The 16,476-nt window shown below is 43.8% G+C and overlaps 1 protein-coding gene across 3 annotated transcripts in view; it reads left to right on the forward strand.

Moving 5' to 3' along the window:
• Nucleotides 1-16,476, forward strand: part of Gadl1 (GAD like acidic amino acid decarboxylase 1) — a 168,618-nt gene that overhangs the window by 55,520 nt on the left and 96,622 nt on the right. For all 3 annotated transcript variants that reach the window (XM_029481848.2, XM_085828150.1, XM_085828151.1), the window contains 2 exons: nucleotides 4,433-4,497; nucleotides 5,058-5,139. In XM_029481848.2, the coding sequence (XP_029337708.2) occupies nucleotides 4,433-4,497; nucleotides 5,058-5,139 (147 nt within the window). The remainder of the gene's footprint in view (nucleotides 1-4,432; nucleotides 4,498-5,057; nucleotides 5,140-16,476) is intronic.

Genomic DNA, 16,476 nt, shown 5'->3' on the forward strand with positions numbered 1-16,476 from the left:
CATGTTTTATTTCATCTCCTCCTCTTCCTGCCCTGCCCTCCTCTTCCCTTCTTCTCCCTCCTCTTCCCTGCCTTTCCCCTTTCTTTTACCCCCCAAATCTTTCTGTTCCCTTCATCCTGCCCTCCCCCTTCATCCCCTCCTTTCTCCTCTTCCCTGTAGGCATGGACTTTATGCAACCAACTTTTAATAAGGGCACAATCTCTCCTCTAGCCCATCACCCAGCAGAGGTGGTGGAAAAGTTATTGGGATGTTGGGGAAGTGGATCTGTTCAGCAATAGCTCTTTGGGGGAGAGCTCGATCTTCTTCAGCAGCAGTTCAGTCCCTTAGCAAACACTGAATACGACTCAGCAGCTGGAGACCAATCCTTTAGGCAGGCAGACACCAGGCACGAACCAGCAGCTGTCATTCAATCCTGAAGGAATCATTGGGCTTGCCAACTGGCGTGAGGTGAGGCCAAGAAAGTGGTAAACTGATGCAGGAACCTCACAGGAAGTTCTTGGGTGAACTTCTCTCAATGGCAGCCTAGTGAAGAATATCGAGGTGGAGCGAACCAAACCAATGTACAGTTAGTGCTTGTCTCCTAGTGTCTGTGGAATCGTTTTTATATTATGTCATCAAGCATGTCCTTTCAAGCATCTGCTTTAGCAAGACATCATTTGACATAACTAACTTTCCAAAGAAACCAAGTTTCCACTTCACTTCCCCTTCTGTGTTCCCCCCTCCCGACCCTTCTTTTCTTTCCCTTTTTCCCTCTTACTTACCTCCTTCCCCTCCCTTCTTTCCTTCTCTTTCTTTCTTCTCCCTCTTCCCCCTCTCTCTTTTCTTTTCCCCCCTGGCTCCCTTCCTCACTCTTCCCTTCCGTATTCCTTTCTTTTATATGAATCCAGGCATGTGTGGGTTTGAATATACCTTAGAGAAAGAATGGCTGAATATGTTCAGGAGGCTTTCGTGTGTCTTCCTAGGCAGGAGAGTAGCCAAGATCTTTCTGATCAGAAGAGATATGTAATAACTCACTGAATGGAAGATGGCCAAGCGTTAAGGACATACACCACATATATTTTATAGTTCAGTGCATTTTATTCTTCTGAAGTCAATTGTCTACAGAATGATCTAGGGAGATCACTTGAGTCCTTAAAGGTTTCACTAAGTAGATGGTAATGTTGGGTGAACCAGACACAGGCTCACTGGAGTCACAGGGCTGATTAACATGCCAATAGCAATACTTCAAGTGGTTCTTTGTGACTTCGTTAAATGGAGCTTGCATATTCTTATCTGCTCGATTTTTAACTTACACCTTATTGATTTTTATCGCCTTAGAAATGTGGTGATACTTAATGTCCTAAGAGATAATGTGAAGTGAGTACTTTAGTTAACTATAGAAATAAGGAGAAACAATCAAATATGCCAACGTTCTCCTTAAATATTCTACTCTCATAAGAGAAACATCAATAGGGGTTACAGGTTTACATGGAACATTGTAGCTACAGCAGCTTTGAAATTGGAAATGATCTAAAGAGATTTATGTGGCTTAGACAGAATTTGTAATTTATAGATGGTAAGAAAAAGATCTTTTTTAAATTAAAGGTTAAAATTTGAAGAAAATTCTTTACTGAGAAAATAAGCTACACTAACTGAATGTATTTGTACATTGTAGGCATCCAACTGATTGTACTTGCACATAGTAGGCATGTTATGTGAGTAAATTGGACAACAGCCTCTCTGAATTTGTTTGAAGAAAAAAACACATCCTAACATTAAGACAGTTTTTATTTATCCTGCACAGTGGCAGGTATCTAATCCATTGGACAATTTGATTACAATAGAATATAACTTACGTTTAGGAAATTCCATATACTATACACAGTCCATTAATGTTAAAGGTAAGATCTTGGCAGAATCACAATAGTTGCTCTGACTTCTTATACATTTCTAAGGACATTAACTCCTTTTCTGGTTTTGTGATATCTTGTCCCATCCCCTTTGAGAATGAATGTGTGACTCCTTCAGGGCTGGCCACCTTTTGGGAGCAGAGGCTGGTTCCCAGAGATCTCCCTCTTTTCCTCTAGTTGTCACAATTCTCATAGGAGCTTTGGGATAAGCATCGTATCTATGTCTATTTTATCTTTTAAATAGGGTGTCAAGAACTTGCTATATAGCCAAAGATGACCTTAAAAATCCTTCATCCTCTTGCCCTCCTCTCCCAGGTGCTGAGATTACAGGTCTATGCTATCACTCTGTACTTATTGATCTCAGACCTTTGTGAATGGCAGACAAACACTCTACTAACCAAGCTATGTCTGCAGCCCCTGCTGTCTTTAAACTCATGAGCTTGGGAGTATTCGAAATCTTGTCTCTACTCTTGACCTCACCTGTGTTTCAAGGCTAACTCTATTAACGTATGAGCAGGCAATCAGAGAACAAGATCTTGTGATGCTTAACACGTACTAAGATCTCAGTGACGGTCCTTAGGGAGGGAGAAAGTCAAGTCATCCCACCAGACAGCGATTAGTGTGATGTTGTAAGTTCTAGAGTTAGGAACTGAGGAAGGGAGATAACTAGAAGCAGGACTGTGGCATCAGCAGGGTTAATTTATTTTTTTCTCTGTTTAAATCCATTGAGAAATATATTTGTCCATGGATGTTCCCTACCCTGCCCAATGACTCTGTAAACCAAAAGAAGAGCTCTTGTGATTTTAAACTTAAATCTGGTTTAGAAGGATTAATTTAGGGTGTGAGGAAGAGTCAGGGGTTGTACAAGGGACCAGGGACAGCAAAATGTAGGGAATGAGACTACAGGAGCGTGGAAATGGGCGTGACCGATTTGTCCTGTTTACTTCCAGCCTCAGTCAAATTGGGTCTTTGTGAGGCCTGTGGGATGTGGCAGCATTGAGAAAGTGAAGGTAGAAAGGACTAAATGACAAGTCCAGTGTATTAATTCTTTACCTGGGGGGTTGGGCAATCACGAAAAGCACATGTCATGGAGTCTTCAGGGATTTTGTTGAATCAGGGCTGTAACTGAAAGGATCCCACTGAGGGTTCAGGATCTGAACCTTGAAGATAGGTTCACTTTAAGGTTTGCACAGAAGTCTGACCCTGGAGTAAGTTCATCCTTGAGCTTCTACTGGCATGGCTCACAATCCTCACCCTCGCCCCTGCCATGAATGGAAGTTACTCTTAGAAGGGATTTAATGCCATAACGTGGTTGGTGCTGTACTCTCTTGGCTACCAATGGGTAGCTCCAGTAGTTCTCTGAGAACTGTAAGAGTGTGTCATTTCCTTCCTCTTCTACCTCGAGATCGCACATGCGCCTGCTGCTTCTTAATATACTTTAGCATCTATCTACCTTTGACCTTACCATTGAAAGACAATAGTGTCTACCTGCTAGGCAACTATAGAACTCAACTGTTGCCTGAAGCATCCCCATCCCTCCTCAGCTCCCCAGGTGATGCTCTCTCATTGGCTAAATGATCCCTCTGACTAACTCACAATAGTTTCAGGTAAAGAGAACGGGCTTGGGATCCTCAATTTGGTTTCAGTTACCCATGATACCCCAGAGTATCTACCTGGTACTTCTGAGCCTTCGTTTCCTGCAGAAGTGGAGATAGCCATAACTCCATCGTTCACAGAATGCTGTGGAATTTCATGGGGGGCAGGGAATCTCAGAGCATTTAGCAGGGCACAAGGTCACGTGTGCTCAGAGTCTCTCCCTGCAGCCACCCTTCGTTATAGATGAAAACTCACAGTTCTGCACCATGTTCAAGAACAGGCTAACTATCATGTCATCCCACTTGTATTGCTCCTCCTTTCCTTCCCACCCCCTTCCCATGAGACTTTCCATCCATGTTCTTTACCTCTGTCCTGTTCTTTGGTACTTGGGATGTCATCTCTCCAATAGACCACCCCCTTAAGTTCCAAGCTCCCTCACTTTTATTCTCCTACACTTTGTTTGCAAGTATTTCTGAAAACTGCTTGGCCAAAAAGATCTAATTTTCCTTAGAGGATAATTTTCCACCTACCCAACCCCCGGTGACCTTCTAGCTACTTTGCCGTCAATGTCCTCATTCATGGCACAGAATACTAGCCTTTGGTTCATGACTCATAGTACATAGTGTGCAGCAACACTAAGAAGATGCCATCTCTTCCAGACCCAAAGCATCGGGAGGGCATGAGCTGCATCTTTGTAACTTATTTTTGTCCATACAAAGCTCAATTGGCTATTAATAGATCCATTTCATTATGATGTGTGGTTTTTAGATCTATGAGTTAATGAGGACTCTACTGAGGTTCTGATCGCCTGATCAGACTCCCCAGAATTCGAATGAGTAAACATGATATCAAATGTACCAAATGGCATGTTTGGGTCTGCTATGGCAGTTCATGGGTAGGGCAATTACACTGAAGTAACTGTTTTGGGTATATAAATATCTCCACAGGCCTCTTGGGGTGGCTCAGCTTTGGTGTCAAGAAAGCACCGACGGCTCCTGCATGGCATCCACAGGTAAATTTAGTCTCCTGTTTTGCACTTTGGCTTTTATTTAGGGAAAAAGCAACTGTTGGGATGTCTCTGTCTGAGTGGAATTTAGAAAACATGGCTGGGGGAATAACTCAGTCAATTAAGTCCTTACAAAAGGACCCAAGTCTGTCCCCCCAGAATCCATGTGAAAAATTGCCATATGTGGTAGTAGATCTAGTGTTGGAGAAGCAGACATAGGCTGATCCCACGGATTCACTGCTCTGCCATCCAAGGCTAATCAACCTGCTCTGTCCACCAAGAGACTCTGTCTCAAAACACCAAAAAGGTGGATGGCATCCTGAGGAATGATGCTGAAATTTGACTTCTGGCTTCTACACACACACACACACACACACACACACACACACACACACACTACAGAAACCATGTTTTTCTCAAACAAAACATTCTCTAAATTGTTCCCATCCCTTAGATGAGGAATCCCATGGACTGATAATGTATATAGGAGACCTCAGTAGTATTTCCCATCTCCCTACAGCAGCTAGCCAGGCCCCTCTCTGATTTCTCTTTCTTTGACACTACAGGGCTGACTCAGTGGCCTGGAACCCACACAAGATGCTGATGGCGGGAATCCAGTGCTCTGCTCTACTTGTCAAGGACAAATCTGTGAGTTTTCCTGTGTTTTACAGCAATAGAATGCGCTCAATCTCCAAATTTGTAGGAGCTCCATGGTTGCTCATTCGTTGATGTCTTGAATGAAGTGTAGATGATCCCCAGGAAATGGTCATGAACTTGAAACAAAAGATAAATGACTCAGAGAAAGAACTTGCGCTTCTCTAGTGGCCTTGTGGATTTGATTGAGACATTATATAATCCTATCTATTAGAGAAAAAAATGCTCTCTTATACCCTCATTTGGATTATACATTCTAACTTGGCTTTAAATCTCAACCCCCCCCCCCTCATTGATTGAGTCTGGAATTTAAGTCATGTCAAAAAATCTGCACACTGGGAAAGTGGAACAGATGCGTGTCACACATTACCTCAGACACTTAATATGCTTATGGGGACTTAGTTGTGTGTTTCTATGGGAGGGCGTTAGTTAAGGGCTGGTCTCCGAGTGCAGGCTTACTGGGGTTGGCTTTCTCAAGCTCTTTCTGGAGTATGAGGGAGAGTTGAGCACTACTCTGGATGACTGAAGCAAGTGGGACAAGGGTTGCTGAGCTGCTGAGCTCTCTTGGCCTGACTCATGAAAGACATGCTTCATGCAGGTTAAATAAGGATCCTGTGGGAAGTGGCCCAGGCTGAGAAGTGCCACCTCGTTCTTAGAAATGCCTCCTCAGGATCTGCCTTCAGCATGTGGGTGATCTTTCCCAGCCATCTGTTTACATCAGAGGGGACTCCCTTTGCCAACGTGAAAGTCATTTCGTTATTTTTTTTAAAGGAGTTTTATTGCAAATGAAAAACATATTTAAAACTTGAAGTTTTAATCTTACATGTGAAGATATTTAAATGGCCTTTCTTTCTTTCTTTTTTTAACAAATAAATGTGATATTTCATGTTAGCACCCTGTGTGTTTTGACATGGCCAAAGAGTGTCCATCCAAAATTAAGCAAGATTTTGCATCCCCAGCAGTAGCTACTTTCAGGGATATGGTCTGCCTCCAAATGTTTTGTTAGGTTGGTTCTAGTTGACTGTTCATAGGTTGGTTGTGGTTGACCGTCTTCACAGTCTGGTTAGAGTTGACTGTCTTCACAGTCTGGTTAGAGTTGACTGTCTTCACAGTCTGGTTAGAGTTGACCGTCTTCATAGGTTGATAAGAGTTGACTGTCTTCACAGGTTGATTAGAATTGACTGTCTTCACAGCTCCATTAGAATTAAGTGGCTTCACAGCCTGATTAGAGTTGACTGTTTTATGGGTTGGTTACAAGTTAGCTATAGGTGACTGTCTTCACAGATTGATTATACTTGACAGTGTTCCCAGCTGGTTATAGGTAACTATCTTAATTACCACTTGACCCTTTTGGTTTAAATTTTTTTTAAAATAGCGAGCTGATTGTATTTATAACTGGAGGTAGTTTAAGATTATCATGCCATTTTGAGTCAAAGAACACACTCAAGTTACTCACAGATGCATATTTAGGACAGGATAGAAATAGGTGTAAACCCAACTTCCTTTTGGACTCAATTCAGGGACAGAAACAGCCCAGATGCACACTGTGTGCCAGGCACTTGGCATTTTCTTTCTCCCCTCCTCATCCGACCTGAATGACAAACTATCTGTTGGAGTGATGTTCTTAGAAATGGAAAATTTAGACAAAGTTCTGAGTACTCTTTATATAACTCCCTCGCTGCTCTGTTCTATCTCCTTCTCTGATCACATTTGAATGACCTATCAAAGAATTGGCTCGCATTTACATAAGTAGGCAATTATACTTCTGAATCATACACCTCATTAGTAAGGGTTACATTTTCATGTTTTGAAAATGAATTCTTTCCTAAATTGCAGTTATAACAATGGTCCCTGTTCCCATGGCATGATTAAGAGGGTAACAGAGTTGCATTCGCTGTGCAAGGAACTGAGCAACCGAAGCAATGTTTTCTTGAGGAAAAACTCATTTTTTACTTAAGTGGATTAGAAAGCTCAGCCATGAGATGAGAGAAACGTCAATCACTTGCAGAAGTTTTTTCATTGAGAGTGTCTGTCTCATTTACCCCTGCTTTCTCTGTGTTATTCTGCTTTATGTTCATTCAGTTAGCCTCTCAGTCAACGGATTTGACTGACCCAGATAGGCCCTCCACTGCTTATCCTAGGAGTTGGGCAGTGCATAAGAGACATTTCCCACAGTCAGAGAGTTTATCAGTACATAGAGAAAACGACAACAGAACAGACATCAGATCAGATGTCACAAAGATGACATCACTTCTTTGTGTGGTGTGTGCTTCTGCACATACATGTGTGCAAATGTGCTCAACATGAGATAGCACAAGACAGGTTGACACTGGGATGTCTTCTTCAACCACTTCTCAGCTTTATTGTTTGATATAGTGTCTCTCACTAAACCAGAGTTTACTGTTTCTGTCACACTTGCTGGCTTTGAGTCCCCAAGGTCCACCGGACCCTTCCCCAGTGCCAGGAATACAGATGCGCACCACTGTGCCATGCTTTTGTGTGGATGCTGGAGACTTGAACTTAGGTCCTAAGACTTGTGCATCAAGCGCTTTAACCACTGAGCCTTCTCGCCACCCTTACCTATTTGACCCTGTGCTTGGTCTTTTGATAGGAGCACTGAAGAACATCAAGATGCCTTGGTTCTAAATGAGGTAGCTGTTACATTCTTCTTCTCTTCTTATCATCCCCAGTACCCACCAAACAGCTTCCTTTTTGATCTGCATGTCATAGATCTGGCCAGATGTTTGATGCAGAGCAGTTCAAAAAAGGCTTTGAGTTTCTGATCAGGACGATACTCATGCGATGAAAATTCTCCCCTCCTTTCTTACTTGTATGCAGTGGTAATAGAACCAGAAAGGTGGATGTCTGGCAGTCACCTTGTGAACATAAGACAGTGAGTGTGTGACCTTAGATTAAACCTCCAGCATGTCCATAGTGTCAACAAAGAAAGGAGAAAGCCTTGCTCTGGGGTAATAACTTTGAATCGTTGTGACGAGTCTGAAAACACCTGCTTCTAGACTTCATGACAGGGTTCAAGTGACAAACGTCCTTGTGGCTGGAACTATCTCCACTGGGTAAGCTGTGTGCCCAGGAGAATACACTCCCTCCGATACAGAGAAGAATAGAAGATGGAGAAATCACAGCAGGGAGATGCGGCATCCCAGGTGCACAGAACAATGTGTGCAGATTTTCTAAGAAAAGAAAGTCCTTGTTAACTTCCAAAAGCTGGAAGGAGTTTGTTGGGGCTGACAGAAGCACGGATGATCTTGTTAAAACGAGCAGGAAACGGGATGGAAAGTTTAGGCTGTGGGCAGACCACACCACAATTTAGAGATCATCCTAACGATTTCCGACTTGATCTTTACAGAGGGAAAGAACATTAAAACTAGACAGTATTAGGACTGGAGAGGCAGCTTGGCATTTCAGAGCACTGCTGCTCCTCCAGAGGGCCTGGGGATAGATCCCAGCAGCCACATGGTGGTTCATAACTGTCCATAGTTCTAGTTCCAGAGGATCCTAGCTCCTCTTTTTGCCTCCTTTGGCAGCAGGCAGGCATGTGGTGTCCATACACACATGCATGCATGCAAAACCGGCTATATACATAAAGTTAAAATAAATATTTTTTTTCAAGAATGGAAAGCATTCACCGTCTGGGTGAGGCTTCCTGTTTCAGCTAAGCTCATCTAGATATCCCCTCAGAGCATACTCAGAATCTTGTCAGATTTTAAATCCTGTCAAGCTGACCATCATTATTAACCATCACAGGTAGGGAGTTATAACAAATATGGATGACATCCTGCATCTACATTACATCAACTCTATGGGGCTGAATGGTCACATACCTATGAGAGATGAAGAAGAAGGAGATGTCAAGGTTGATTCTCTAAGTCCTAACATGGCAACTGAGTGACTCAGACTCTTTAGTGAGATGGGGTGAGGAAGGATTTGAGCATGAAATCTCTTTATTCAAGTGTTGGATATCTACAATGTGAGAATAACAATCCATTCATGTAAAGCAGCTGACATATAAGAAGATGTCTTGGCTAGAAAAAGCTACCTGGAGGATCCTAGCTCTCTTAAGGGCGGTTGGAAGCCTTCAGAGGGACTTTAGAATAAGAAAATAGAAAGAGATCAAAGCTTCTGTCTTTGTCTTAGTTAGGGTCACCATCACCATGATGAAACACCATGGCCATAAGTAGCTTGAGGAGTAGAGGGTTTATTTGGCTGACACATCCTGAATCACAGTCCACTGAGGGAAGCCAGTATGGGAACTCAAATCTGAAGACTGAAGCTGATGCAGAGGCCATAAGAGAGTGCTGCTTACTGGCTTGCTCCTCGTGGCTTGCTTTTCCTACTTTCTTATGGAATCCAAGATCACCAACCCTGGTGATACCACTCACAGTGGATTGGGCCCTCCTCCATCGATCCCTAATTATGAAAATGCACTACACTATATTATATTTTATGCCTATACTAGATCTTATGGAGCCACGTTTTCCCTCCTATTAGATGACTCCAGCATATGAAGTTGATATGAAACAACCCAGAAAGTCTTGAAGAGCTTCAGGGATTGAGTAGAAGAGCTAAACTCTGTTGGAAGGCTGAGTCAGAATGGCCAGGAAGACAGTCGGAGTGATAGTGAATTCAAAGAAAGAACGTCTATGGGAAAATGTGTGTGTTCTTGTCACTGAATTTTCTACAGCAAAAGACAGTCTAACAATTGAAGAGCTGAGCAAATTTATTTAGGACCAAGTTGTATGTGACACAGGAGCCCTTAAAAATAACAAATTGAGGGCTGGGGAATATCCCACAGTGGTAGAGTATTTGCCTAGTATCGTGAATTCCTAAGTACAACTTAGCTTTAGAGTAAAAGACTTAAAGACTGATGCGGAATATTTTATCACACTATGAACCCCAAGATTGTGTTATTTATGAAAGCACCTGTTTCTAGTTGTAGTGTGGCTCCATCCTTAGCAAATACCTTCAATCCCTCTGGCTGAAATACAGACACACCCTTAGCACACACCTTTAATCCCAAACAATGAAGGTAAAGTTAGTTTGTAGAAGGAAGCACCCATGTTGAAAGTGATGTCTACTTGAGTGGCAGACAATATGACAGATCAGAGAAAGATCTGACAGGATAGGATCTGCCCAACTCTCACAAGAAGAGAGAGGAAAGGGCCAGTGAAGAGAAAGGAGAGGAGGCAGTTTTATCAGGTGTTGTACAGAGACAGGTTGAAGAGAGAACAAGGTGGACACAGGTGAAGACAGAAAGAGCAAGAGAATGAGAAGGAGCCAGAAGATGAGATCAGATTGCTAAAGTAAGTTTGAGGCCAAGCAGAGCAATTCAGGAGAAACCAAGAGAAGCCAGATTGAATCAGTCAGCCTGGTGAGGAATGTGAGCCAGAAGAGCTGAGTTGAACCAGCCAGCCAGAACTCGGAAAGAGCTAGAAAGGGTGAGCCCATTCAGCAGTTAAGTCTGAAAACCTTCTAGGCCTAGAGTAGATTGTATGGAGGCAAGAAGTTTCCAGAGCTAGGCCTGGGATAACAGACTGGAGCAGTAAGCCCTAGAGACAACAATTACCAGAAGAATAAAAGATAATTTACAGAAGACCAAGTGAAAACAGTTTTTCTGTGGCTGGCCATATAGAAGTATCACCATGATGAGGAAAGTATAGCGGGCTCAGCATGGCCCGAGGGCTCAGCATGGCCTGCTTGCTCAGCTTCCTCTTAGTGCCATGAAGAACCCGAGAAAGGAAGACCTGCATATAGGGAATAAAAGTCAAGGAGATCTTTCCTGACCACTTAAGGGAGAAGAGCATCAGAGAAACCTCTGAGCTGTCCCACCATGGGATGCTGTTTTAGGGTAGTGAGTGACTTCCATTCTTTGTCACTGTATCAGTTCCTGCCTTGTTGCCATAGCAAAATACCAGGCAGAAGCAACTTAAAGGGGAAGGGTTTATTTTCACCAAAACAGTGCCACCAGCCATGGACAAAATAGTCAAATTCATAAGCCTGTGCAGCACTGTATAGACTCAAACTGTAACATCCTGTCCCTGATATCCAAAGGTTCCTGGCCATCTCATATGAAGAGGCTCGAGAGTCTTAATGGTCCCACACTGGTTAAAAGTCCAAATCCAAAGTATCTTCTGAGATTTGGGGCATATGAGTCAGCTACAAGTCACTGTAACATCAATAATCAAGTTACATACTTCCAATAAACAATGGCGCAGAGTAAGCATCCCCACTTGAAAAGCAAAGAATGGGAAGATAGGAAGCCAAGAGGACCAAAGCAGTATGGGAACCCAGCAGGGCACACACCAAACCCTGGAGCTCAGCTCATGTCTTCTATCAGGGCACATAGAGGCATCATGTGAGCTCCAAGGAGCTTGGAAGGCCCTGATGCTGGGTCCCTGCCATTTGCTGGGCACAAGGTCCCTCTCGTGATGGCTTTCCATGCTGCCTCCAACTCTCTCGACCTTCCATCATCCTGAGGTCTCCATGGCAACTTAGACCTCACCCTCACAGCCTCACACCTAGCTCTCTCAGGGGAGAGAATTAAGAATCTTTAATTTCTCCCACCCCAAATTATTCCTTTGGGGAATCTGGAGGTGCAATCATTCACATTACATAAGATACTGAACTCATTGCTAAGCCCCACTCAGGCCTGGTTGTACCGCGACTGGTGCCCAGTGAACAGTGAACGGTGGTTTTAATTTAAACTCCCTTCTGCAGTTGGTGTAAGGGTTAACTCTAGTTGAAAGATGGCAAATTAGCAGCAGACAGTGGTCAGGAAATGATCTCCCTAATTTGTGCTCTGTGGAGTATTCCTGGCACTGGTCTGAGGGTTTGCTGTGGTGTTCTGACTAATTCTCTGCTTTGGTCAGGGGTCACTGCAGGAACAAAGCACACCTCCATGCTTAAAGCTGTCCTCCCTGGAGCACCCTTTGTACCACGAGGATGAAACGAAGGCGAGATGGTCCCAGGAGTCTATGATTATAAATAGGTTGACCGCAGGTGTAAAAGGTGTGTTCCTGTGCTGTTGCACAGGAAGAAGGAGCATGGTGTACCTGTGCGGCTGCACAGGAAGAAGGCGCATGCTCGGATATTTTGATCAGAAATGAAAGCCCAGGATTCTATCAGTGACACAGATGAAGTGGCGGGCGGCGGGGGGAGCTCAATATCCACTTTTCAATTTCTGAGTGTTTATTCGAAGAATTTTAGTTTCCAAAAGACTCAAAAATAAATGTTAACAGGGAACAGCTCATCAGAAGTCCTTTGGAGTGTTAACACCTCTGTTTCATTTCTTCCCACCCCGTCATCTGGCTTAATTGCAAAGGCTCATGTTTGAACCCAGCAGCCACGGGGAACTCAAGTGGCAGCTTCCTTTCTTTCTATTTACAAAGACTATGCTGGCACTATGGATCATTTTTTGTTCTGTGTGTGGTATGTGTGAGCATCTGTATTGTGCTTGCATGTGTATTGGTGGACTTGTGTGCAAGTGTGTGCATGCATGTGTGTGTGTGCACGCATGTGTGTGTGTGTGTATGTGTATGTATGCACACGTGCGTATGTGTGTGTGTAACAGTAAGTTGATGTTGGGTGTAATGCCTTCCTTTATCACTCTCTACATTAAACACCAAGGCAGGGCTTCTCATTTAAAGCTATAATTTGACTAATCTAGACAGGCAGCTTGCCTAGCTAAGGACTCCCTGTCTCCACCCTCTGAGCACTGGGGTTCCAGGAGGAGGACTATATTTATGTCAGTTCTGGGAAATCAATTACCCATCAAGCTATCTCTTCAGCTATAAACACAATGGATTTTTAAAAGCCCATGTCCATTTCAAGATTTCTTTTTCCAAAGTGCTAAAGGAAGGAATGACGACGGAAGGCTCACAGAGCACTGCTCTCTGAAGATGACCTTCGCTCGTTTCCTGCAGCATCCGTACCTTTAAGTGGATGGGTATCCACTTAGACACCAATCCACAAAACATGCTGCACAGTTTGCTTTGGCCACACAGCCTTTCAAACACAATTAGGATTGTAGTTCTATATCATTCTGTAACTTTATAGCTAAAAAGCATCCTATCATTTGATATGCCATAGTTTATATAACTGACCCCCTTAAGATTAACTAATTAAATGTTTTAATTTTTTTATTATTCTGCTTCTTAGAAATCAAATGCACACGTGTTTGCCTGCATGTGGGTGTAGGTGCCTAAGGCCAGACGCATTGGATCCCTCTGGAGCTGGAGCGACAGGCAGTTGTAAGCTGTCTGATGTGGGTGCTGTAAGCTGTCTGATGTGGGTGCTGGGAACCGAACTCAGGTCCACTGCAAAAGGAGTACACACTCTTAACAACTGAGCCACCTCTCCAGCCCCACTCTAATTCTTTGTAATTACAAATTTAATGGCCATCTCTGAGGCTCACTCTGTGTAAAATTCCTAGAAGCTGAAGAACTATGACCAGGGTTCCTGATGATTTTTGTTACCTGCTTTGTAACTTTCCTTCAAAGGTTGGTTACATCCCCCTAGGAGAATGTATTTGTTTAACCTTTGACATCAGGGGGTATTGAGGAATGTCACTGTGCTAGGCAAGATATCTGCTCACTTGTAGACAGTGAACTGCAAGCATCTTCCTTCTAATTTTATCTAGTGACATTTTATACCTACATCTCCAGCATCATCCCAAGCTCAAGACATCAACATGCAATCCTTTGCTCCCAAGGTTTCAGGTGTGTAGATGGAGAGACAAGGGCTCATTTTCTTTCATTCATATTCCCTCTAGAGGAGGGTCAGCTGTAGATCTGCTGGTTTTTTAATGGGAAAGGGTGGGAGGAAGAAGAAAGGTAGGGAATTTAGTCAGCACACAGCCATGGAGGATGTGCTGTGGGTCATGCAGGAGAGAGAGAGAGAGAGAGAGAGAGAGAGAGAGAGAGAGAGAGAGAGAGAGAGGGAGGAAGGGAAGAAAGAAAAGAAAAAGAAAGGAAGGAACAAAGGAAGAAAGAGAGGAAGGAAGAAAGGAAGGAAGGAAGGAAGGAAGGAAAGAAAGAAAGAAAGAAAGAAAGAAAGAAAGAAAGAAAGAAAGAAAGAAAGAAAGAAAGAAAGAAAGAAAGAAAGAAAGAGAAGAAAAGGCAGACACACAGAAAGGAAGGAAAGAAGGAAGAGAGAGAGAAAAGGAGGGGAAAAGAGGAAGGGGAAGGGAGGAGGAAGGGGAGAGAGAAAGGAGGGAAGGAAAAAAGGAAGGGAAAAAGGGAAGAGGAAAAGAGAGGAAGGGAGGAGAGGAAAGGAGAGAAAAAGGGAGGGGAGGAGAGGGGACTGATGCCTTCTTCAACCATAGTTTCCCCCCAAGACAGAAGCTGGAATCAATCACACTGGGGTATTTGGTACTTCTCATTTGCATTTCTGGTTCTGTTCTAAATAGTACATTACTGCAATGATCGCTCTTCTGTGACATTCCAAAATACACAGAAAAAGAGAGAGGGAGGGAGGGAGGGAGAGAGAGAGAGAGAGAGAGAGAGAGAGAGAGAGAGAGAGAGAGAGAGAGAGAGAGAGGGAGGGAGGGAGGGAGAGGGAGGGAGGGAGGGAGAGAGAGAGAAAGAGAGAGAGAGAAAATGAATAGATTTCCCATCCTAGAAAGTAGAGCAAGGTGTATCTGCTTCAGTGAAGATCACCTCTCTGCTCTTGTGTTTGGACCACAGAGTCCACCTGAGCAGAGGTGTTTCCTTGCATTCAGAGAACCCACATGCCTTTGCTAGACACACATCCAACTCTTTAGAATGGCAGCCCTGCTCACTGGGGTAGGAGAAGAGGTGGGAGGCAAGTGTGTGAAGTGCCTATAAGGGAGAGGCTCGTCCCCTTCAGGGAATTTCCATCTTCCCATGCTCGAGGCAGCCAGAACCCAGCATTTCTGGATGCTCACTCTTCATCCATGCTGCTTCTTGCCTGGTACTTTGGCCAAGTGGAGAACAGCATCACTGTGGCAGAACTAAAACAAAATAGACGTTTCTTTGAACACTTTCTCTGTATGTTATGTATGCATGTGTTTGCATGTGTATGTGCATGGCAGGGAGTGGGCAGAAGCCAACATTGGCTGTCTTCCTTAATTTCTATCCACCTTATTTTTGAGACAGGGTCTCTCTCTGAACCTGCAACCCATTGGCTGGGGTAGATCGGCTGGCCAGCCAGGCCCCGGGATCCTCCTGTCTCTGTCTCCCTAGCACTGGCTTGCAGAGGCATGTGACACCACACCTGGTTTTTTATTTGAGTGCTGAGGTTTGGAGCTCAGATCCATAGGTTTGTGTAGCAAGCATTTTACCTACTTAGCCCTCTCTCAGACTACTTATTTTTAAAATTAAATAAACACAGATCATTTTCTTTTCACACAGCTTTTGTGCATGTGGATGCTTCTACCAAGGCATCAGGCTTGTCAGTCACCAAAAGTGACACTTATTCTACCTCTATCTAAGAGGAAAGGGTTATAATATCATCAGCGTCTTGTGCTCAAAATCCTCTGTAGTCATCTCCTACCAATAAACCAGTACAATTGGGTTTCTGTGTTTGGTTGTTGGTATTGCCTCGGTCATTAATTTTAATGAGAGAGTCTGTGCCATGTTTCAGATCCAGGCTCCTTGTAGGCCAGTACATTAATTCTGTTGCTTATGGAGTCCCCAGGGCGTGTTATCACACACCCATGATAGCACACTCCAATATCAATCATTAGTTACTATCTAGGTATAGACAAACTCGGGTCCTAATGCAAAGCATGAGAAAGCTGCCAGCAGAGGCTGTCAATGGCCCCTGGAATCAGCTCGTGTAGGCTGTTACATGAGCCCCCCATGGACAGAATGGGCCTCATTTACCCTGAAGTTCCACTCCACAGTGCAAACGTCAGTCAATTAAATATAGGAAAGACGCTTTTTAGTCGAGGAGATGGCACAGTTGGAAAAATACAGGCTTTGTAGGCATGAAGACCTGAATTCAGCCCCATAATATGTAAAAAGCAGGGTAGCTGAATCAGGGAGTTCCGGGTCTCAGTAAACAAAGTAACCAGAATGCTGGGGAAGGGCAGATGAGGCTGTCCGCTGACCTCCACACAGACAACAGGCTGATGGATACACATACGTATGTGTGCATCATAATGCGTTAATTAACTGATAGAACAAGCATCCAGAAGCAGCTGGCTTGGAATATCTCTCCGTTACCAAGTACCAATGCACACACCTCAGTATAATCTACTGTCATGGCGACATCGGCAGCAACACCCCCCCCCCCCGCATCCGTCCCAGGTTGGCACTTACTCTGTACCAGCACCGGGCGTGTTATTTGGAT

This window comes from Mus caroli, unplaced genomic scaffold (assembly GCF_978045245.1).
Source record: "Mus caroli unplaced genomic scaffold, Mus_caroli_1 scaffold_11, whole genome shotgun sequence".
NCBI classification, from domain to species: Eukaryota; Metazoa; Chordata; class Mammalia; order Rodentia; family Muridae; genus Mus; species Mus caroli.